Consider the following 23,784-nt stretch of genomic DNA (forward strand, 5'->3'; position numbering starts at 1 on the left):
TTCCAGAGTTGGGTGATTCTTTATAAAGATAGATGAGACTGTTAAAATACAGACAAATATGTAAATAATCATATTTTTTACATTTAGTTTTATTAATTGACATTGGCTGTGATATAAGAATATAAAGTTACACTTAATGAGAACTACAGGTCTAGTTATTTCTTACTGAGGGATGACAGAATGTGAAAATTTATCATGCTTGTGAACAAAAGTGATTGAATTAAGATTACCATGAAACTTCCCATCTTGAATCTCCTGAGCAAGTGTGTTTACCTCACATTTGTAATGTTCTGTTACTTAAATGTGTTTATTAAATTTGGCACAGAGTTCTAAACGAATCAGCTAGACCCCAAGTCTGGAATGGGTAGAATAGGTTGTTCATGTGAGTTGGTTTTAAATCATGCCATTTCGTGAAGCAAAAAAATACTTGTTAGAACCATTAAGAAAGTCACAGAATTTTCGAGTTAGGAGTGATAATTTCTTTAGTTATATAGAAACTCAGAAAGGCAGTTGTATTTAAGGTTTTACAACTAGTGACAGAACTGAGACCTCAGACCACGGGTCTCCATTTCCTGTTCCTCTTTGCTGTCTACCAGATCATATACTCATCTGAGGGGAAAAAAAAACAAAACTCCAGATTGAACAAATCTGTTAATAGTTTCAATTTTGGGGAGTGCCTGAGTGGTTCAGTCAGTTAAGCGTCCAACTTTAGCTCAGGTCCTGATCTCACAGCTTGTGAGTTTGAGCCCCACATCAGGCTCTGTGCTGACAGCTTGAAGCCTGGAGCCTGCTTCGGATTCTGTGTCTCCCTCTCTCTCTGCCCCTCTCCCCAGCCCCTCTCCCCCACTCACTCTGTCTCTCTCTGTGTCTCAAAAATGCATAAACATTAAAAAAAATTTTTTTTCTAAATAGTTTTAATTCTCCTTTCAAGCTTTATTTTTCCAGACCACCAAAAATTCAAATAAATGTTATATATATAGTTCAACAGCAACAACAAAAAAAACTCAACTTTTTAATTGAAAAGGCAAGGAGATATAATAGTACCAAATATGATCTATTCTAGGATAGCAATATATTTATTTATTTTTTGTTTAACATTAACCACCCCTTCTCCCCTAAACTAGAAGAAGAATGTTTAAGTGGGGCGCCTGGGTGGCTCAGTCAGTTAAGTGTCCCACTCTTGGTTTCGGCTCAGGTCATGAACTCACGCTTCGTAAGTTCAAGCTCTGTGTAAGGCTCTGTGCTGCCAGTGCAGAGCCTGCTTGGGATTCTCTCTCTCTCTGTCCTCCCTCCCTCTCTCTCTCAAAATAAATTAATAAACTTTAAAAAAACTATTTTAAAAAAAGAATGTTTAAGTAGGTAAAACTAAAACTATAAGCTCTGAAATTTAAAAAAAAAATTAGGAATAAAACTATTTAATTTATTGTAAATTGTTAATAGGAAGATAATCAGTTTTGTACATTGTCCAGCTCCTGTCTAGCTTTCAATTCTGGGAATGTCCCTTGAAGTCATTAATAAAGTCATGAGAGAAATCAAGCAGCAGACCTGGTGACGGAGCAAGCAGTAGAACCCAAAAGACTGTAGCAGTGGCCGAGGTGACTTTTCTTACATGCTGATGGGGTGAGTCCTTGACTGCTGACATGGCCACACCCCCGCTGACAGCAAGAAAAAGTCTTCTCACAACCATTGGAGCCCAGGGTTTCAGGCCATTTGTGCCCTCCTTGGAGAATACCATCACCAGCAAGAACCTCCACGGAGACATCACATACCATCTCCACAGGGCTGCTTGCTGCCTGGATAATAAAGCAGGGTCAGGCTGTGTTTTTGTATTACACCAAGCTCAAGGTCTCGTTCTCACTACTTTTTGATTGTAGACCAATCTTTCTGGTCTTGCCCAGCTCAAGTAGAGGGCAGCAAACTCAGACTCTAGCCAGGTTAATGAGGTTTTGCATTCACCTAAGAAAGAAAATTATATCCTTCCTCCTGCCTTCCATTTGTTTAAATACTATAAGATGAGTATTGACTCTGAGAAAATCTTTAAATCTGAATGACATGTGAAGAAACGGAACTTAATTCTAAGACCTAATTGCTTCCAACAGACAGTGTGTAATCTGCAGGAACATATGTAACAGTAGTGATGGAGAAGGGGTGGTTTTCTAAGGTTTCCCAATTGTGTGGCCTTTTTATTTTGTAGGCAATGATTTCCCAGCCCGAGATACAGCCATATGCAAATATAAGCACACATCTCCGTTCCCAAGACTAACCTAGGTGCTCTTTGACTCACTTACCAAATACAACTAAGTGTGCCTCAAGAGTCTACTAAGCATGTATTATAGTTCATTAATGATGATGAAAACATCCCTGTTACTCAGATTCTGAATGTGGTGCTGTGTTCTGTAGCCTAATCCAAAGCAACTTATCAAAATTGTGACAACCTTAATTATGACACCAAAGCCATCTTTCAAAATATACATGAAAATAATACATCTCAATAGATCATGTGCTTCGTATTTTAGCAGTGAGAATTGGTTTGCATTAAGTCAGAATTTGTTTAAATGGGACTATTGTATTTATACAGGTACGTTACTGACTTTACAACTTGGCATCTTACAAAGATAATGACACATTTTGGTGGATTTGGTGGATTTGATTTTCCAAAATCCTTTGCCAGGTAGGAAAGGGAGAAATTACATATAGGTTTTATGACTTTTCATGAATAGACCATTTCTTTTTTTGGTCAAAAATATGAAGAAAACATATTAGGTAGAGATGCTTTTAGATTCCTCATGCTTCTAATAGCAAAAATACAAACTGCTGGAAAAACTATTTTATGTAGACATTTTCAAGGCAAATTTCTGAGTAAATTCCATTTTTCATGATGGGCTGAGGGAAAAAGATATTATGTGTTACAAACCTGTTTTTCCCCCCCTGTATACATCTGTTCATGGTATAATGAAAGTAAAAGTAATATTTCTGCTAAGAAACTTTGTAATGAAGATTATTCCACATGCTAAAATTTTTAATTAAACCGGTTGGACAGTGAGAAAACCTAGAGAACCCTGTGTTATAACCTCTTATATTTCTTTTGCATGATTTATATATATTGCCCCATTCATCTACATTTTGAAATACATACTGCTGTAATTGTTTTCAAGATGATAGTGCTGCTTTATTCAAAATGCAGTTTCTGGACCGAAATATCCTCCTTTTATTTTCTGTGGTATGGCAGATAACTGTTGCATCGCATCTTTTATTTCTAAGAAATGTACTACACAAGGGTGTTAGTAATAGCTCTGCAAAAAAGGAAGCTCTGTGGTGGAAGCAGAGGGGCCATAGTGGATAAACTGTGCAAAAGGCTGCTTGTTTGGAAATCAAATTTAATTTAAAAGAGCTTTCAATCACTAGTTAATATAACTGCTTTAAATTTACAGACAGTGGGAGTAGCTCACCGTTACCCAAGTACGCTTCATCTCCCAAACCAAACAACAGCTACATGTTCAAACGGGAGCCCCCAGAGGGATGTGAGCGAGTGAAGGTCTTTGAGGAAATGGCGTAAGTAATGTCTTTTCTGTCAGCTGGGATCTGCAAAGCTGTAAAGCTTTTTTTACTGAGACCAGTTGATTACAGATGAATCAACTACTCCATCCAGCTGATAACATGTCTCAAAACCAAATTATAAAAAGAAAATTGAATAAGCAGAAGGGATCTTAGTGTAGCATTGGAGTCTGTATGCTGGAAATACATAAACTTAATACAGAAACTTGGAAATTCATCCTTACTACCTAAAATATCTATTTTTGATCACTAAGAATTTTCCTCTCAAAACCTCTGTTGATTTAGATGGCTAACAAGGAGTTTAGCGGCAAATATCCATGTGTGGCTGGCCTTACGATAGTGATGCCCCAAACCAGAAGGAAACTAACATGTCTCCCTGTAGACGCTATCTAGCATGTGTATTCATTTAATGGAGACAGATTTTTTTTTTCTTTTTGAATTTTCAGTACGCATTAAATTAGAAATTAAAGAAGAGGTTCATGCTGTGAATACTTGGCAGAGTAGCTCAAAAAAAAAAAACAAAAAACAAAAAAACAAAAAAAAACTCTGTGGCTCTTAGACTCACTCATCCCTTTGTCCCAGTGCAAGTGCCTGGGGAAGGCTGCTGTACTCTTGCAACCTGGAAGGGGACAGAGACTGGTCTTGCAGGAGTTGATGGCTAAGTTCTGGGAGTGGGAGGGGAGGAAAGGCTTCAGGACCCTGCTCCGCTGGGCTGTGACCGGCTCTTTGAGAAATTTTCTGATCTGTTGGTAGATGTATAGCAATGCAGAAAAAGGAGGAATTGCTTAAAACCAAATATAGGATTAGGTCATCCCTCTCCCATTGCACTTTTTCTTAACAGAAAAGGTCATTCTAACCTTGCATAATCTTCAGCTATAACATAGGAGGTTTTTCCATCTTCCTAAATGATTGAAAGCAAACTAATGATCTTAGAAAAAATTTGCCCAGTCCTTTTGAAGATCCTTTGGTGTCAAAATTCACTCAGTGCTGTGCACATCCGTAGTCTGCCAGCTGACTTGTGCTATGGAAGATGTTTACCCCTCTGTGTACACTTAACTCATTCCCTGCCATTCGCATTGTAGCTGTTGTAGAGAACTCCAGCTAAGTGAGAAAGTTTGGAAGTTGCTAGTGATTATAAATGTCATTTTGTCTTACGGTTTTAGGTCTCGTCAGCCTATCTCAGCCCCTCTCTTTTCATGTCCTGACAAAAACAAGGTTAATTTCATCCCAACCGGATCAGCTTTCTGTCCTGTAAAACTTCTAGGCCCTCTCTTACCTGCCTCCGACCTGATGCTCAAGAACTCTCCTAACTCTGGCCAGAGCTCGGCTCTGGCCACTCTGACCGTCGAGCAGCTCTCCTCCCGAGTTTCCTTTACATCCCTTACTGACGACACCAGCTCCGTGGGCGCCACGGAGGCCTCCGTCCAACAGCCGTCCCAGCAGCAGCTCCTGCAGGAACTGCAGGGTGAGGAACACATCTCTGCTCAGAACTATGTGATCATCTAAAGTGAAGGGAGAGCTGGCCTCTACCCTACCTTCATGGATTAGGAACTAGACCTCAGACATCTTATCTGCATGGAGTGACAAACTTTTTGAACACCACCACCACCACCAACAGAATACTTATCAGCATCATAAAGTATCTCTTGACACTGATCTTGGCAGGGACGGAACTCCTATTCAGCAGTTTTTGTGGAAAGCAGTAATGCTTGCAAAATGTGTGTGTCATTCAGCATTTTAAGTGGAGACTATGCATTTCATAGTATGTTTGACAGAGTAGTAGTGTGTCCTGTGTTTTGTTCCAAATTCTTCAGTATAAATAAGCTCTATATCAAAAAGTTGCCTGTCTAAATAGAAAAATGTCTTGCTGTGTTTTGTCCTATGGAAAATACTGTACTTCAGGATTATGTTTACAATTGATCCAGGTGTTTGTTTCTAACTTCTGTAATACATACAATGCAAAAAAAATAAATAAATAAATGGCCACAACAGTTGCACAGTGCCCACCCTATGGCCTAGCTTCAGGTACTTCAGTTGAAGTCTAAACTCAGGTAACTTGGAATGTATATCATATTGGGATATTAAATATTTCACAGCTAAAAAGCTAAAGAGGGAACATCACTCTTTTGCCTTTCCTTATTTTCTGCATTTCCCTTTCCTCATTACATTCCACATTCTTAGAATAAGAAGTGCATTCAACCCTAGGAGAACAATAATCCTGGACATGGGTGAACATGAGGAGAACCAGCAAATCTGTGGTGTCTGACATCACTTTTGTCATGCGGTTACAAGTAACACAACTGTTGAATCCACTGTTTCAACATGTGTAGATGTGGCTTTTTTTTTTTTTTTTAAACAAGTTCAGGTGTTGCTCAGTTAATGACTGTTCTAATGTTGCAAATAAAGCGTCTGATACCAGGCTGTATGTAAACATTCCAATTGTGTGTAATGGGATTTAAAAACAAGAAAGTCTAGGTTTGATTTCCAAACAAGTGAACTTCCCCAGGGGATGGTGGAGATTTCTTGTTTATGTTGCCCATCAGGGTCATGAAATGCCATTGTTTTAGCTAAAGGCATATTAGTGTTCAGTTTCACTTTTGGAAATGCTTTAATTTGCAGGTTGAAAAATGACACGCTTTTGGTTAATTGTTTTCCTCAAGCACTTGAGGTGTGCGAGCCGCATTTGTGTGGAGAGAGAGCATGCGGGTCTCAGATGCTGTGCACATTAGGAAGCAGGTTCTTTGGTGACTTACATGGCGGTCGCACACAGCTGCCTCATTGCGTCTCTCCTCACAATATCATGGATAGTTCTGGTAGTATTTGGGATGTGCAAAGTAAAGCCTATACCCAAGTAAGCAGTCTTGAACTCACAGACTTGACCCGAATTCTCAACAGTGTGACGAGAGCCCTAGATACTCTTGAGTGGTCAGTGGAAGAGCCCAGCTCTCAGACTTTGTTTTCTGCGGCACAAAGAGAGTATCCTAAAGCAGAGGGAGGTTTTTGTATTTTTATTCCATTGCTTCAGTTCAGTAAAACACAGAGTTGTTTCATCTGTACCTACTACAGTATATGGCACAGTTTTCTTAACAGGGGAATAGGTGCCTACAGTTATAGGAACGTTTCAGTTCCTTTCAGTCATTCCTCGGGATTTCTTTGTTTTATTTCCTAAGGAGGGTGAAGAAAAGAAGAAGTGATAAAGAAGAAAGCAACACCATTGATTTTTTTTTTTTTTTTTTTTAGAAATGGTATATATATATGTATATGTTTGTGTGTGTATGTATTCTGTGTATTATTTTTTCATGATTCCAATTATCTTCTTTCCACCAAAGTTTGCAGTAATATTCTCTCCTGAAGGTGCATTCTGGCTCCTTTAAATTAGTCAGTGTTATATTGTAGGAGACTGTCATGGAAAAGGACTCAGTTTACTTTTGCCATTTTCACAGGGGAACCTTTTAAAACAATCTCTTCAGCAGCAGACACCTTTAACCCTAATAATCTCAGGCCTTGATGAAAATACTATATTTTGTAGATTATGGTTAAAGGGAGAAAATTATTCTGTAAGATAAATATGAGCTCCATTAACTTCTGATATCTGGTTTAGCATTACATAATGTATTGATCTTATGCTCTGCTTTTGTCCAAATAAGATGCAATAGTATCAATATCAATTTCTGAAAGATGGACTGAATGCTTTTTTGGTGATGAAATCTGATGTACGATATTTATAGTGACATGTGCTTTTATTTTCTCATGAGAAACTAAATATTAATTGTGTTGTACATTTGTTCTTAGCATATATTAAAGTTCCGAACCAAATGTGTTAAAGCTTATGCTTTGCCATGTAAATTTCCCAGAAGTTGTTGAGCTCAAATGTATCCTACATCCAGCTGTAGAAATTTGTCAGAAATTGTTTAAATTTTGTACATAGTTGTACTGTTTAATTCTAGCCACTGCGCTGAACAGTATTCGAGTTACCATACAATATGGCTTTACACAAGGAAATGTGTGGCTTTTGTTTTGTATTTTTTCAGTATAGAAGTTCCTGTGTCTTATTTAAATAAAGTTATTAGTAAAACCAGAATAGTTCACCTATGTTTTTTGGAAAGACTGGTTCGTAAGCACCTTGCCCAACAGAGATACACTTAGGTCAGGGTGATGGCAGTATCTGGTGCTCACTGAATTCCTGACCTGTATCTCTGGTGCTGGAGGGACTCTGACCGGATCAGATCTCCACAGCCTGGTTTCCTCTTGACATGTCATTTACACACTTTCCATCACACAGTAAGAAGCTGGATGTCTAAAGTTCCAAGTCTTTGTACCGCTCCCAACTGTGTGAGCACCTCAAATAGAGAAAACACTGCCCTTACATTTTTATTCTATACCTAAGAATTTTTTATGGAAGTAATTCTTTTTATTGTTTTTTATTTTTTTAATGTTTATTTATTTTTGAGAGACAGAGAGATAGCAAGTGGGGGAAGGGCAGAGAGAGAGGGAGACAAAGAATCTGAAGCAGGTTCCAGGCTCTGAGCTGGCAGCACAGAGCCCGATGCGGGGCTTGAACTCACAGACCACGAGATCGTGACCTGAGCTGAAGTTGGACAGTTAACCAACTGAGCCACGCGGGTACCCCAAAGTCATTTTTTTTTTAAGTCCACTGACATCACCTCAAAGGAAGTTGTGTGTTTCTTACAAAGAAAACTGCAGCAAAAAATTTTAAATTGTTTACTCTTTTTATTTAGGTTTAGATTTGGGATAAGAGGGAGAAAACCTTAACAGAACAAAGGAGTTGTTGATGTTATGCCCAGTTATCCAGATAGGGTCATGATAGGCCTCATGGTGGCCTGAGAGCAAAACAGACTACTTTGAGAAATAATTTGCCAGCAGTCTTCTTCATTTCCGAAGCAGATCTCCTCAAAGAGGTTGGTAAGATTTTACCTTTAAATTTAGCTTAAAAATGTGTAATTAGCTATGTTTTGGGCTGAAGAAAAAGTAAAATATAACTTTTCAATGGTGATGTTTATCAACAGTTTTCTTGAAGATGATACATAACTTGGGCAGGAAACGATCTATCCGAGGTTAAAAGTCCCACTGCAGGTGACTGGGAAGGAGAAAGTGAAATTCTCAGCTCCGTCTCTGCTTGACTTGATCATATAAGCTTAATATAAACAGCCCTGAGAAACAGGTCAGTATTGCAAATTAAAAAAAAACAAAACCCAAACCTAAGGAACAAGGAGAGAGGGGAATTAGGTCTAGATCTAAGTTTTAGCCTTATGCTAGCTAAAAATAATCACTTGAAGTTTATTCATGAATATTTCAAAATAAATGTTTGCTCCCACCCCTTCCATCTCTGAAGTTCCATTATCCCTACATGTTCCCAGCAGCTCCTACCTTCTACCCCCGCTTGAAACTCACAAGTCTTTTTTCCCCTCTCTACATACCTTTGGTAAACTCAGGGCTTTTTGGAACTCAGGAGCTTTGTATGGGTCCCTTAATTCACACCTGGAGTCACAACCTAGCGTTACAGTTCCAGTTGTCTTGGGGGCATCTCCTCTCAGACTTACTGTCTTCTCTCAGCTTCACAGATTGAATGGAATGAAGAAGTCTTGACCCGTGTTGTACTAAATCAGAATACATCCCAATTCTTCCTTTTTCCCTGAAGACAACTGCAGTTCTGTGTTCTGAAGTTTTCTCCACCTACCTCTCTCACATTTGCCTCTCTGTCTTCCTATTTATCTCCCTAAATTTCAAGCTGCAGATCAGACCGTATGTCTTGTGGATGAATTTCTTTTGAAATGGGATTCTGATGGCAGGGAAGCAAGATCATTTAGTATGCTAGATTTCCAGTAACCCCTATAGCTGTAGACCAGGGGTCGGCCAGCTAGTGCCTATAGCCAGATGTGCTGCAGGCCTATTTTTGTGAATAAAATTTACGGAACAAAGCCACACTCATTTGTTTATGTATTGCCTATGGCTATTTTGCAGGACAGTGGCAGAGTTAAGTAGTTGCAATGGAGACAGTCTGGCCCACAGTGTCTAAGATAATATTTTACTGTCTGGTCCTTTACAGAAAAAAATGTACCAACCTTTGACATAGGCCAGAGAGCAAACTGGGTTTGGGTAACTTGTATCATACACGTGGTTGTTTTAAAAATATATCCATAAATCTTTTGATACTCCTCTTTGAGAGGTAGAGCTTCATTTTCCTCCCCTTGAAGTTTGGGCTGGACTTGCTTAGAAATGGAATCCAGCAGTGATGGGCTGTCACTTCTGAGATTAGGCTGTAAAAGGACAGGCTTCTGTCTTGGGTGTGCACTCTCCTGGATCACTTGCTATGGGAGAAGCTCTATTGTGAGGAGACCGAGGCAGTCTTTGCTGAGAGAGACCCACATGGCAAGTAGCTATGGCTGGCAGCTAACGCTGAGGCTCCCCAGCCCACAGCCATGTGGGTGAGCTTGGAAGCAGATCCTTCAGCCCCAGTGGAGCCTTGGGATCACTGCAGCCCCAGCCAACAGCTTGTCTGCTGCCTCATTAGGGACCTTGAACCGGACCTGCTAAATCCTAGGTTCCTCACACTCAGAAACCATGTGGGACAAGCTGTTTGTTGTTCCAAGGTGCTGAGTTTAGGGGTAATTTGTTACATAGGATTATACAGCTAATACAATAAAGAGCTGCCCTGCCTGCCTCTCCCCCGCCCCCCAACACGTACCCATTACTGCCAGCAAGATCACCCAGGGTCTTGTGCCATCCTGCCCCCACCCTGGGTCCAGAAAATGAGGCTTGCCTTTTTGGAATGAACACTTCTTGAAGAAAGCTCTGTGGGACTAGGTAGAACACAAAGCTTTCTCATACAGAATTTTGTTACCTGAACCACCCACAGGGTAAGTCTACAGTATGTGCCTAAAAGTTATCTTGTCCAGTATTAAACCATCTTATCTATGACAACTAATTGGGGGGAGAAATTAGACTCTCGCAGAAAAGTGTTTGCTGTGGAAAATGATGCAAAAAGAGGCAGGATAGGTGATCAGTTTTCAAAGCTGGAAAAAAAAACCCAAAATCTCAAGAAAATGAGAAATATTTCTACCTCAAATGTCTTAGTTTCTATCCTTAACAGGAGGCTGGTGACCCATTGGCTCTAAAACGGCCTATTCCATTTCACAGGCATTTGTGTCTTTCAAAAAAAGAGGAAATTTTTTTCAAAGGTTCCAGATCAGTTTGGTGACGGCCCCTCCCATTTAAAACAGCCATTTTCTTAACACTAAGAATTTGAATAATTAGATCACTTTTCCTACAAAAGATTTTCTGATAACAAGGAATGGGTCCCCTTTCACACTATAAATTCTACTCAACTCTTGGCATCAGCTTTAAGCATGACTTTGATGACATTCCTTTAGCCAGAATTGGGTAAGGTCCCGTAGGCAATGGATGTTATTTCAAACCACTGTCTGGAAGCAAGCGGGATAAAAGGTGGATGTAGGGCTCCATAAGGACCTGCCAAATGGGGAGAAGGGTTCATGCAGAAAGGGCAAACCATTTCTCAGGTTTTCTATTCCACTTTGTAAAGGAAAAGGGTTATATTCCAGGGACAGAAGTTAACAAAGGACACCCGCTCATGTGCTGCAGTAAACAGCCTACCATTTTTCATATGGACTGAAATCAAGGCAAACAAGGTAATCTTAACTCACTCTCAATCTGACTGTTTGATTATAGTCAAAAACCTGGTGTGGTCTCTCCTGCTTCCCTTTCCTGTGACCACCCTGGGAGCTATTGTATGGAGAACCCTGACCCTTTCTCCTGATAGCTCCCCTAAGTCCATGACCATTGCAGCAGGTCCTGCTGGAAGACAGTCAAGGGGTAGGAAGGACAGAAGATGGTTACACCTGGGAAATGGGGCCTGTGGGGAAGTGGGGGAGAGTGCTGAGGCGAGCTTTCACAACATTCATAGGTCCTTTTGAAATATCTGATTTTTTTTTTTCTGACAATGATTATGCATTCCTTTTGTAATGTTTCATAAAAGAAGTCAAGGAAGCAACTTAATCTTCTTTCTGCAATTGTTGGCATTCCTCTTCCTTCTGCTCATGCCGCCTTCTCACCAACCATCCATCATCCAGTATGTGGCAGAAAGCAGATATGACTGAACTGACTGCTTTTCATATTCCCCAACAGAAAGACGAGGTGAAAGTTAAAGAGAAGTGATCAACATGAAAATAAATGTTTAACCTCACAAGTAATCAAAGCATGCAAATTAAAACAACAATTGGTTGCCTTCAAATTGGCAAAGATGAAAAAGAAGGGTGATATTCGGTGCTAAGGGGGTGGTGGGGATATGGTCACTCTCATATCTGATCTTAGAAGAGTAAGTTAGTATACCTTTTTGAGCAAGAACCTGGCAGCACTTACACCAAGTGGCAAAAAGCAGGTCACAAACCAGAGTGATCTCTTGGTTTTGTAAAAATACATATATATATATGTGAGTTAAAAAAAAAAAAAAGACATGAAGAATGTACAAAAATTAATAGTGGTTATGCTTGGGTTGTGGATATTTGTCTTTAACATTTGCATTTATGTTTTTCTAAGTTTTCTTAGAAACGTTATATTTTGAGAGAAAATGCATGTTAATTTCCAGTTATCAAGGGAGGGGGAAAATGTAGGGAGGAAAGAAGGATATGGCAGGAAAAGATTTAGTTTTAACGGAAATGAGCAGATCTCTTAAAATCAAGGTGGCTTGAGAAGAGGCTTGGTAGAGCAAACTCTGGTTCAGTGGAATTATCCAAATGTACGTACAGTTTCATGCCCTTTTCACTTTCCCATTTAAAAAAAAAAAAGGTCCCAACACCATCATACTCAGGTACACAAGATTAAATTATTTAAGCCTAGAATGGCATTTAGGGAAGTCTGGAGTTGTGGTTCAGAGGACAGAGCATTCCTTGGAGTGTGGCCCATACTAAGAGCCCTATACTCAGTTGAGATGGATTTATGAAGTGGGCACCAGAAAGCCCAGAAATCTGTCCTGTCATTTACACTTCTTGAAAATGGAAGCCTCACTTAGAAAATTGAAAAGGACCTTCTGCCCCACGCAAACTATAGAAACCTGAAAGTGGTCAAGAGACTGTTCTTGAATGTGATTCCTATTTCTCAGTACATTCTTTATTGAGGTATATTTAATCTAGTTTTACAGAGCTTGACTGAAGGGGGTGCATGTGATGGATGTTGACCAGAACTTGGATTAGAGAAGACTGGGGATCAAAGCCCTGGACAAGCTGCAGTGGATACCTTGGCTTGAGGATCACCAGCGCAGAATTTGACTCCTGTTCGTCTTTGAATTTGTAGCTGGCATAATCCAGTGGGGCAGGAAGCAACTTGGGGATTCAGACATTTGCTTATTTCTCCTTCTTGGTAAGTGTCTCCCCCATTCACCAAACTGAGCCTCAGCCCTTTGCCATTTGTCATTTCTGTCAGCTGGCAGGCCACACCTGGTAGAACCATGTCCCTCCCGCATGTCAGAAGACAGAGGCAGTGTGGCATAAGGGACTATGGTCCAGGTCTGGCCATCAGACAAGAATGAGTGACAACCCTGTGAATCTAGGAGTCTTTCTTTGTAAAATAGCGATAATGATTATTCTTCTGCTTTTGCCATAACAAAAGAACCTAGGCTGAAGGGCCTAAATGATAGAAATGTATTTCTCACAGTTCCTGGAGGCTCAAAGTCCTAGATCAAGGTCTAGCAATATTTGGGTTTCTAGGAAGGACTTTTCTGGTTTGGAGACAGCCGCTTTGTCATGGCCTTTGACATGGTTTTTCCTCTGTCTCTTCTTCTGACACTATCCTATCGGATGAGGCCGCATGCACCCTTAGGACCTCATTTTACCTTAATTACCTCCCAAAGCCCTACATGCCCAAAATCACTGGGTCATATACCTTAAAAGGGTAAATGTTATGGTGTATGAATTGTAATGCAAAAAATAAACTCAACATGCCAAAAAATCCTACTCTGTAGGATAATTAAGAGGGTGAAAGGGACTTGTGTGCACATAGCACAGTGCCTGGCATAGAGCACCCCATGGATAAAATAGTCCATGTAGGGTCAGAAAATGCGAAGGTTGTAAAGCCATAAACCTGGTTCCACAAGCCTCGAATCCTGTCTCCAACATCCTCAAGGATGTTCACTGCATGGCTCCACTTCTTCCTCTGCTGTTCACAATCTGCCGTCTGCATCTTTCCTCGCCTTCGGCAGGTGGGTCAGGCAGGCACCCACCACCCTGGCTACCATGTAAGCAGCCCGCGTGTATGCCTCTGACCTTGTTCTCCGACAGACCTCCATGCCTTTCCTGTTCCCTGTGCTGCCGTGTGCTGCCCAGCTCTCCCCGCCTGCCCACATCCAGAAGGCAAGGGCAGAAGGACATGACACTTCAGGCTTCAGCCCGGGCCCACTCCCGTCTTTTCCAGGTGCTTTGTCTTTAACCACGGGCCTGGTTTATAGGGCAGAAAAACCAGCCTGTTTGGCTCCGGGCTTCCCTCACCACAGGCTGGCCACTGAAGCCCAGGATGAAGAAGCAAGGCTTTCCCTGGGGCTGGTTGTGAGGGCAGGTAACAGATGGGTAGCAGAATGCAGGTAGCAAGAGCTCGGGGCAGTGTGCTGTCCGGATTTGTTCTCTCCCTGCTAGCTTCTTCCTTTCCAGCTGGAGTCAAAGTTGCAGCTCACCCGGGATGGCAGCTCCTATTGGCAGGATAAAAATACCCCTCAGTTTGACTGCTGAGGCCCATGCATGGCCAACTCAGCCATTAAGGGCAAGGAGAGAGGAAAGAGTACGGAATGCTGGTGACTTCCCTGCAGGGAAAGGTGGCCGTTGGAGCCTCCCGCCCACTTACACGTGGATGATGCAGGCTTCTAGTGCTCAGAGGAAGTTCCAGTCACACCGGTGCCCTCTCCATCAGCATGAAACCTCTTATTAGCATGTTTCTGACTTTTATTGTGCATCGACCCCTTTGAGAATTTATGGAAGCTCTGAACCATTTCCTCAGGAAAAGAAATCCACAGAGGTGCATTTTCACACACACAAAACTACACAGCTCAGAGGATGTACAGAACTCTTGAAGCTAAGAGGTCCATAAATCCCTGGGCCAGAATAGAGTTTATAATAGGGATGAAAGAGTTTATAACACAGCCATCAGAATAGCAATGAACTGTAGGGAGATAATGGAAGCAAGGCTGTTGATATGTCAAGTGCTGTGTCCTGAGAATGCCTTCTGTTTGTGCGGGGGACAGGGGGCCAGCAGACGATGCTCTAAATGTGGTACAGACCCTTGGGGCATCACAGGTCAGGTCCAGAAATACCAGCAAGGAGACACCTCAGACCAAAATCAATAAAAGAGCTCCCTGGGAAGTGGCTGAAAAAGGAAGCACCAGAGAAGCCCGGCCTCTACTGATGAGGCATTTCTAAAATCAATTGCCTCCTCCTTGGGTGGCAGAAGGGTCAGGATACAGGCCCCTGTCGGGGTTGAGGGGTTTCCTGAGCACTTTTGACCAGCTCTCTGTTAGGGCAAATTATAAAAACGTTGCTCGCCCTGCTGTGAAGGCCCGTAGTTCCACCACTGAGATTGTTGCTGGGGGTATGTCCCAGAAGTGGGAAAAGGGCGTCTCACTGCACCCGGACAGACTCCTGAAGTGCTACAGGAGTGTCCGGCAATAGGAGTAGAGGGGAAAAGGAAGAGATGGATCAAGAGCCTGTGGAGCCTCAGAATTCAACTGAAGTCAGTCGTGTCTTCCAGGGAAGCACTGGTTCAGTGAGTATGGTCAGATGCTTGTGAACTCTACATCTTGGCATGTTGAGAACAGTGGAGCCCTCAGTCCGTTTCCTACTAGTTAATTATCGGAAGCCAGGACATAGGTATTATATTAAGGCCGTAAGTTCTATTTTCAGTACAAAGAGGTGCAATTGATTAAAGTCCAGATGAGTATCAGCAGCATCAGAGCAGGGATGCTCACAGCTGGCTAAGCAACCTGTACTGCTGCAGGGGTCTGGCTTCTAGCAGCAACCCCCTCCTTCACTGTGTCCTCATCTGTACTTTGTCCCTGCGGCCACCACTCGGTTCCTCGGTACTCAGGAGGCTCCCATCACTTTATAAGTAACTGTGTATTGGTCCTGTTAATTTCAGTATCTATACTTTTGTAATAGACAAATCATTTCGTATCATCCCTAGTTCAGAATCAAAGGAGGGAGAAGCCCATAAACTCTGCTCTTCTCTGGATGAAAAGTTATTCTGCCAGGCCTACCACATGGGTTTCCTGAGCTAGTCAGTTGCAACCAGGTGGTCCTGGGGCTTACAGTGTGACTTACTAGCTAAGACCATGTCCCTCCTCACAGAATGGGAGCCGGGACTGCTTGGCAGGGGGATATGAGTGGGACTGACAGTTTGAAGATTGCTCTCTTGTCAGTACATTCACGTGGGACTGTTCTCATGTCTCATAAGGCAGAACTGCCAATAGTACAAGACCTTAGTCTACCAAAAAGAAAACAAAATACACACACACACACACACACACAAACCCTCTTTAATACACATATATTTTTTTTTTCTTTTGAACAAATTAGATTGTATTGTCCAGTTTCCAAAGTCACCTTTAAAGACCAAGAGCCTTAAGGCAGAAGTAGTGGTGCTCATGAAATATTCTGTCCATACTGTGCCATCTCCTAGGCCCTTGCGGTGAGGTACGTGGCTATTTCTAGCCACTGGGCTTTGGAAGGAAGAGAAGTGTGTTTTTCTCTGGATGAAGCGTAGCATAGCCAGTGTGTGACAATGCTCCATTTCTACCTTTCCTTGCTATAGTGACCAAGAGGCTCACACATTGCATGTGATCAGCTGTATGCTGGTGACGCTTCATCAGCATAAGTCCCTGGGGGTTTGTGGAGCAGAGCTCCACTGACCCACATTAGAAACAGAGCATGAGTGAGGAAGGAAGAAAACTTCCTGGTTATAAGCCACTGAGATTTCTTGGTGATTGTTGCCAAAGCATAGCCTGTCCTGTCCTGACTTACTCACAGACAGATCTGGGAGACATCACAGGAGGACACCACTGTGAATAGAGTTGATCTTCTGTGGACCTTCCAGCTGATCAGACTTCCAACTCTGCAAACCTAATGAGTCTCTCTGCTTCCCTGGTTATTTTAGGGGCTCTCCTACCACATGGAAAGTACAGCATCCCTTTGTGCAAGATCCAGATTCCAATTTCTTCTTTCTCTTCTTGAACAATCATACTTATTGAGGCTTAATTTACATATGTAAAATTCATCCTGTTTAGTGTAGGGTTCCGTGGGATTCGGGTAAGTGCATATGGTAGTGTAGCCACCAATACAATTTGTAGGAGAGCTCCAACCAGTATCCACCCCCGCCCACCTCCAATTTCCTCGTGCCTCTTTGGAGTCCAGCCCTCCCCCAACCACAGCCCTTGGCAACTACTGATCTAAGGCCCATCCTTTTAGGTTTGTGTTTTCCAAAATGGCATACAAATGGAACCACACAGTATGTAGCCTTTAAAGCGGAAAACCTTTTTATTTTGGAGTACTTACAGATTGACAGAAAAGTTGCAAAGATAGTACAAAGTTCCTCACCCAGCTTCTGCTAATGTTAACATCTTACATAGCTAGAGTATTTTGACATAGTAGTCAAAATTAGGAAATTAACATTAGCACAATACTATCAACGAAACTATAGACTTTTTTTGGATTTCATCCATTTTCCCACTAATAGTCTTTTTCTGTTCCATGATCCCAAATGGCATTTGGTCGTCATGTCTCCTTAATTTCCTCCCATCTGTGGTGGTTTCTTGGTCTTGTTTTTCATGACCTTGACACTTGTGAGCTACACTGGTCAGGCATTTTGTAGAATGTCACTCAATTTGAGTTTGTTTGATATTTTTCTTATGACTAGACCAGGTTATGAGTTTTGGAAAGAATACTACAGAGATGAAGTTCCCTGTCCATTGCATCATATCAGGGGTACATGATAGCAACATGAATCATCCTGTTGTATGGGTCAAGAGTTGCCTCCTGTTCACAGCTAAATAATATCTCCCTGGATGCATGTACCACAGTTCTTCATTCTCCAGGAGAAGGATATTTAAGTTCCTAGTTTTTGAAGATTATGAGTAAAGCTGCTACTAACATTCACATAGAGGTTTTTGTGTGAACATGTATCTTTTCTTCTCTAGGGTGAATTCCTAAGCGTGGCATCGCCAGGTTGTATGGTAGGTAAGTGTGTATTTAACCTGATGTTAAACTGCCAAGCTTTTCCAAAGTGGTCCCACTCTGCTTTCCCCTCAACAGTGTGTAAGAGTTCTAGTTGCTCCGCATCCCAATTTCTTGGGATGGTGGTCAGTGCTCTAGGTAATGGTTCATTTAAAAAATACCATTAAGTTTGACAAGTTTTGCAGCATGTCCTTTCTGACTGGCAGGAGAACCCACTTCATTTCTCCTGGTCTCCGCACAGAATTCTATCCAAGTTTATGGAAAAATCAGGGGCAAGTTATTCATTAGACTTTCTAGTCCCTTCCTACCTAACACCTTCCTCCATTCCCGTGATACTTAGGAGCAAATTAGTAAGTGATGGGAACAGAAGATGGGGCTTGGAGAGTCTCATGGAAGGTCATGGGGAAAGAGCAGCTTCCCACTCCTACTTCAGCATCCTATACCAAGCGAATGAACTTCCGTGACATAGTGGCTACCCTGTGTGCTGCAGTGTGCAAGTGCAGGGCTACATTTTGGGGGCATCAACTCAGTCCTTGTAATGACTCCACGAGGCAGGTGATGCTACTACAGACGATGACGAAACAAGTGCAGGGGGTTTGTAGTTACAGCTGGTGAAGCCTCAACTTGGGAGGCTTGGCCACAGATTTCTCCAGCTTCAGAACCCAAACTCTTAACATCTGCCCTACACTACTGTCTGGAAGTGCATCTCCCAAAGATGTCAAATAATTGGCCAAAAAAAGGGGGGGAGAGACAGAGAGACAGAAAGAGTTGGGAGGAGAGAAAAGATAGGGGTTCTTAAAGGAATTCTGTGTCTTTGAATTCCTTTCTTCAGTTCTAAGTTTCTAGCAAGCACCTTGAAGAAAAAGAAGCATTGGCCCAGCAGTTAGACAATGTGGGTTCTAATCCCGGTTTCTCACTAAATTATAGTTTTTCTTATATGTCCCTTGGTTTTCTCATCTGGATATCAGCAGGTTGGATGCAGAGAGCTCTGTGGTCCCTTCTGACTTCCTGGAAGTCAGCTATAGGAGAGCCACACATAGGCATCCTCACTGGGCTGCCTAGAACACCAAGCCTTCTAGTCCCAGGGCTGGCAGTGGCCTCACAACGGACTTCTGGAAAACATTCCAGTTCTTTCAGCCACCTTGCTCCATACCCCCTGTGTCCTCAAGGTCATTCCGATGGAATCTGGAGTGGATCACCACCGCGTTTTCCTGCCCAGGCTCTATTCCCTATTCCTCTGGTATTAGCAGCACAGCCTTCCCTTGAGGAACCATCCTTTCTCCATCCCCAGTCCTTAAGAGTCAGGCTCCAGGGACAGGCACATGAGAAGCTGGGGATATAGCCTATTTCCCATCCCCACCCACCTTGATCCCAGTGGCTGACTGGAGACTGGGCATAGGATCCAAAGCAGGCTCAATTCCAAGACTTTGGCTGGAGATACTGGTGGCCATGTTTCCTCCTTATGAGAAGTCTGTTAGGATGAAGCAACACAGAATCAAAGCTGGGAGCTAAAGACAGGGGAATTGCCGAGAACACTACCTGACCTCTAGATCCAGCTGTGCCTGAAGCATGTGCCTGGACCTTTCAGTTACCTGAGCAAATAAATCCACCCTCATTTTTTTGTTGTTGTTTAAATAAGTCTGAGATGAATTAGATTAGGGTTCAGTAATTATGTGGGGTTTTTTGGAGATTTCTGCTTTTCTCATCCATATATGCCCCTTTCTAGGAGTTCCAGAATCTTTGTTTTTTGTTTTGTTTTTTTAATTTGAGGAGGAGGAGGAGGAGGAGGAGGAGAGTAGTAGTAAGTAGTCGTCGTCTTGTCTTCGTCAATTCCAAAAGCCCCATGAAAGACATGGTCTAATGCAGTGTTGGGAAACACACAGCACTGTTGCCACCACCCCTGCCCCATACTTATCACAAACATCACTCATTTATCAGAATTCTTCTCAGTGCAGAATTCTTGGCAGCCAATGCCAATCACTGGAGTTGGCTCCAAGATGAAGTCTATTTTCCAACAAAGCTGAAGAGACCTGCATCACTGCACTGTGTGTGGTGCCAATCAGAGGACTAGAGATGGTCTGAATCAAAGGATTAACTGCCATGGCCTGTCTGGAGGACACCAGTTGATCACAAAGACAGATGCACTTTGACATACTGGGAAAATCAATAGTGCCAACTGTTAGCCACTGCCAGGGTCGGCCCCTGAGGAGGGGTCTCTCTCGGCAGTGGTAGCTGAGAAAGGGAAGCATGGAGCTCAGCTGGCGGGCTCCTGGAGGTGAAGCATGGGCAGAAAGCATCTTGACCCAAATGGCCAGGCAGCCTCACATGGTCCCTCGGGGGCCTCAGCCCTGGCCCTACACCCAATGGAAACACCTGCCACAGCACGATGGTGAGCCGGTCTACATGCCCACTGGCAACTCACGCCTCCTGGGGATGCCAACTTTGAGCAGACCACGTTTTCTTGGGCATAAGCCTCCAACAAAAAGTTCTAAGTTGGTGCCTTTCTAATTCTGAAGCTGACGGATGCTTTTCTCACTCTCACACAGCTCAAAATCAACCTGACATTTCTAAAATTACATTTTGAAGGCAAGGAATCTATAAAGTGCACCAAAGCCCATGCCAGCTGGGAGAAAAAGAAAAGAGGAAAGAGAAATGTTTCTGGCTCCCTCCCTTACATTTGAATATTCTTTATATATTGGCTGGGGCAACTAGAGAAGGGAAGGGGCACTTGCAGACCACCTAAAACTGCAGGAAAGTTTTCAAGGAGCAGGTGCTTTCTGAATTTCCCTGAGGGTTCCAGTGCAATTGTGGTTCAGACTGGCCTGGAGACAAGGAATGAAAATGAGGGAGAAGTGAGACAGGGCGTGAAGGGGGTGGGGCACCTTTGTCTTCTTCACGCCAGAGACAGTCCTTCCACAGGCGGCTGGCGAGGGGCCTCGAGGTGGGCCCCCAAGGAAGCCCCCTGGCTGGGCGGCACACAGGCCGCTTAAAAGAGAATAAGCCAGCAGCTGCTTCTCCTTAAACTAGAGAGGTGGCCGAGGGGGCTTTGTGCGAGCCAGGATCAAAACACGCCTATCAAGAGGGATCAAGGGCCTGGCCAAGTGGATTGCAGATGGGAATGGGAATTGAATCTTTTTTTTTTTTTTTTTTTTAACAAAAATGTAAAGAAAATTCAGAGAGAAAATGCCTCCATGTGCAATTCTGTCCTTTCACTTGTAGCGAAGCCTGTTCAACTACCACAATCATCCTCTGCCCTTCACCCACAGATCAACTTTAAAATGCAACTAAAATGATCCATTCAACTGAGAAGAACCCCACACCCCTTCACCCCCACCCAGTACCCAGCAAGCTATTTCCCTGAGCCTCCAGCCTGGATGGAGCAAGTCTACCCTCCTGCTTCTCTGCTTCATCTCCTTACTGCGGTTGCTGTGGGGCTCTCACGGCTGCGAACACACGTGACCCAGGAGGAAACGAGTCCTTAATCTACGTTCCACACAGGGCAGCTCCACTCAGGAATCATTAATCCCGTGCTCACAAGGTGACTCCAGGGTGCTTATTACTAGGGAGACACAGAAGATTTGGGGAAACAGGAACCCCCTTCTCTGGGGTTGCAACACCTTGGGCCAAAGGGAGATGCCTACGAATAGGCCTCAGGGGCCAGGAAGAGCACCAAGGGTGTGCTTATCATGAAACGGGGGAAGGGCAGGCAGGAGATGAGGGGTGGTTCCTCCTAGGAAAACTGTGGGCTATGCTTGAAGGCAGTGCGATCTGAGGGGCGGGTAGGGGTGTGATGGCAGCCAGGGGTAAGGGGACAGGGGCATCCCAGGGGGAGTGTGCAGCAAATGCACAGGCCCAGCATGGAGAGGGAGGGCTTGTGGTGCAGCAAGCTTTTCTGTGTATGTGTGGGATGAGGCGGGGAGGCTGTGTGGAGCGGAGAGGGGAGGGCCTAGGGCTGTATCCCTGTATCCTCAAAGACCATGCATGCCAGGCTGAAAAGTCACCAAATGAGATTCTTACAAATGAGACTCTGTGGACAGTTTATGCCGGCCAAGACATGAGCAGAGCTGCTCCAGCCACAGAACACGCTGAGTCCCGGCCCCCTTTCGCCTTCAGGTCTCTTCTTGAGCAGTGGAGGAGGAGGAGGAGGAGGAGGATGCCTTCCAGTCCCCCAGGGCCATCTTGCAGAGGACAGTGGCTACTGCTGGACCAGGTCCTTCCCTGAGGGCACACTGCAGAGCCAAGAAGCCGCATTCCTGTGTTGGGGGAAGTGGCCAAAGGAGACCCTTCCAAAGCCGGAGACTGAGGCTTCAAGAATGCAGCAGAGGCCAGCTGGGCAGAGAGGACCAATTCCAGGATAATCATCAGCGCTACTCCTCTCAGGGCCACTGGCTCACTGACAGGGGTGTGTGGCCTCTCAGCATACCACAGGTGACACAGGGAGGGGAGGAGAGGTGCCAGCCCTGGGGACTCAACACCCGTGAAGTGTCTGAACCACTTACATGCCCACATGCAAAACTTGTTCCTATCTCTCCCCAAGCCAACAAAAGTCCATGCCTTCCTCTCCTGCACTGTATGTGGGATGCATGGGATCTCGTCAGTAGTTTCATGCAGTTGGGGCTCGTCTTTGTTCTCATCTGTCCCTCTCCAGCCTCAACGTCCATGGTACCTCCCCACTGAGTCCCCACAACAGACTCTCTTAACGTGCTTTTGCATGTCAAATATCTCTGCCATTTAATTAAAAAAAAAACAAAAAAACAAAAACAGTTAATATCACAAAGGACTCCAGAAATACATGCTTTTGAATTCCAGCCACAGAGAAGGCAAGAGGAGACACTGGCATCTGCAGATATGGCTGCTTTCCATAAGAAAGGTTCGTGCAGTGAGACCAGCCCAGCTCCTCAGCCCATGTGAGAACACACACCCCACCACACAAGGGCTGAGGGACAGTGTCTTTGGTTGGCTGGGGCTTCATCCAGAGCTCAATGGAAGGTGGCGTGGCAAGAAGTGGAAGTCTTCCTGCAGCCCCCTTACGAGGGCGACAAAGGCAGGGAGTACATGAGGAGGCATTTAAGCTTTGCTAGCCTCCCGCCGCCTCTTAGGCTACAGGACTTGTTACTGCAACCTAATACAGAATAGGTTGATGATTTGAACTTGGATCTCACAGTAGCCCAGTGACACATCAGCAGCCATAATGCGGACGTCAGCAGGAGAGCGGCCAGCCGGAAAATTGCTCCTAGACAATCGTGTATTGTTAGATCCACATAGAGAATACATTCAAACCCTTTATACCAAATAAGAGTAAATAATTATACCAATATAAACAGGGCCTCTGACCCTTTCATTTTATTAAAATGGCACGTAAATATGAAAACAGCATACTGATCACTTCATACGTCTGCGTGTCCCCAGGTGTGTGGCCGAGGAGTGGCACGAGGGCTCCCTCCGAGAGGCTGCAGAATCATGCATTGAGCAATTCATGTTCTTTATCGGTTTTCCCAACAGCATCAGGATTTGACAGTGGGTCGAGGTCAGCAAAGAGGCTGAACCAGGCAGTCAGGTCCGAGGAGGCAGCCTTGGCAGGTTCTGGGGAGAGAACAGGCAACATGAATACACGTACCTTCCAAAGGCCCACCTCTGCCATGCTGCATACAGGTGGGTCCAGGCTTGTCTGGAAAAGGGAGGATACTACTCAGTCAGACGAATCCTATTACACTCTGTCTCTAACACTAGCTAGGGGATTCCACATCTCCCTGTTGGCTATCGGAGAAACATTTCTAAACCATGGCCTGAAGCTCAGTGAAGAACAAGCCCAGTGTTAATCCACACCTGCACCCCCATCCCAGCAGATGGCACGGCCCAACAAGTTGCCTAAAACCTCAGATGGTGCTGCTTCAACGCAAGTAGGAAATATCACTGTGATTTCAGAAATCGAATGAATGGCTGAGGATGCATGGTGCCTTCCAGTGTCCACTGGAGAAATCTTTTC

The 23,784-nt window shown here is 43.7% G+C and overlaps 2 protein-coding genes and 1 long non-coding RNA gene across 20 annotated transcripts in view; 2 read left to right on the top strand and 1 right to left on the bottom strand.

Annotated features, from left to right (window-relative positions):
* GLCCI1 (glucocorticoid induced 1) overlaps positions 1-7,636 on the top strand; it is a 149,681-nt gene extending 142,045 nt beyond the window's left edge. The window contains exons 9-10 of the mRNA XM_045496396.1: positions 3,432-3,552; positions 4,719-7,636. Coding sequence (XP_045352352.1) covers positions 3,432-3,552; positions 4,719-5,061 — 464 coding nt within the window. The 3' untranslated portion in view covers positions 5,062-7,636. The remainder of the gene's footprint in view (positions 1-3,431; positions 3,553-4,718) is intronic.
* A 502-nt stretch (positions 7,637-8,138) lies between these two features.
* On the top strand, positions 8,139-21,364 carry LOC123606476. Of its 2 annotated transcripts, XR_006716303.1 has the most exons (5): positions 8,139-8,474; positions 8,583-8,737; positions 11,117-12,948; positions 17,762-17,801; positions 21,065-21,364. It is a non-coding gene; the product is annotated as an uncharacterized LOC123606476 (long non-coding RNA). The 2 variants fall into 2 exon arrangements; XR_006716302.1 differs by having other exon boundaries at positions 8,583-12,948.
* Positions 21,365-23,107: 1,743 nt separating this feature from the next.
* Positions 23,108-23,784, bottom strand: part of ICA1 (islet cell autoantigen 1) — a 151,283-nt gene continuing 150,606 nt past the window's right edge. For all 17 annotated transcript variants that reach the window (XM_045494911.1, XM_045494910.1, XM_045494904.1 and 14 more), the window contains one exon: positions 23,108-23,381. In XM_045494911.1, the coding sequence (XP_045350867.1) occupies positions 23,257-23,381 (125 nt within the window). In that variant the 3' untranslated portion in view covers positions 23,108-23,256. The remainder of the gene's footprint in view (positions 23,382-23,784) is intronic.

The sequence above is a fragment of the Leopardus geoffroyi genome, chromosome A2, assembly GCF_018350155.1.
Source record: "Leopardus geoffroyi isolate Oge1 chromosome A2, O.geoffroyi_Oge1_pat1.0, whole genome shotgun sequence".
Classification (NCBI taxonomy): Eukaryota; Metazoa; Chordata; class Mammalia; order Carnivora; family Felidae; genus Leopardus; species Leopardus geoffroyi.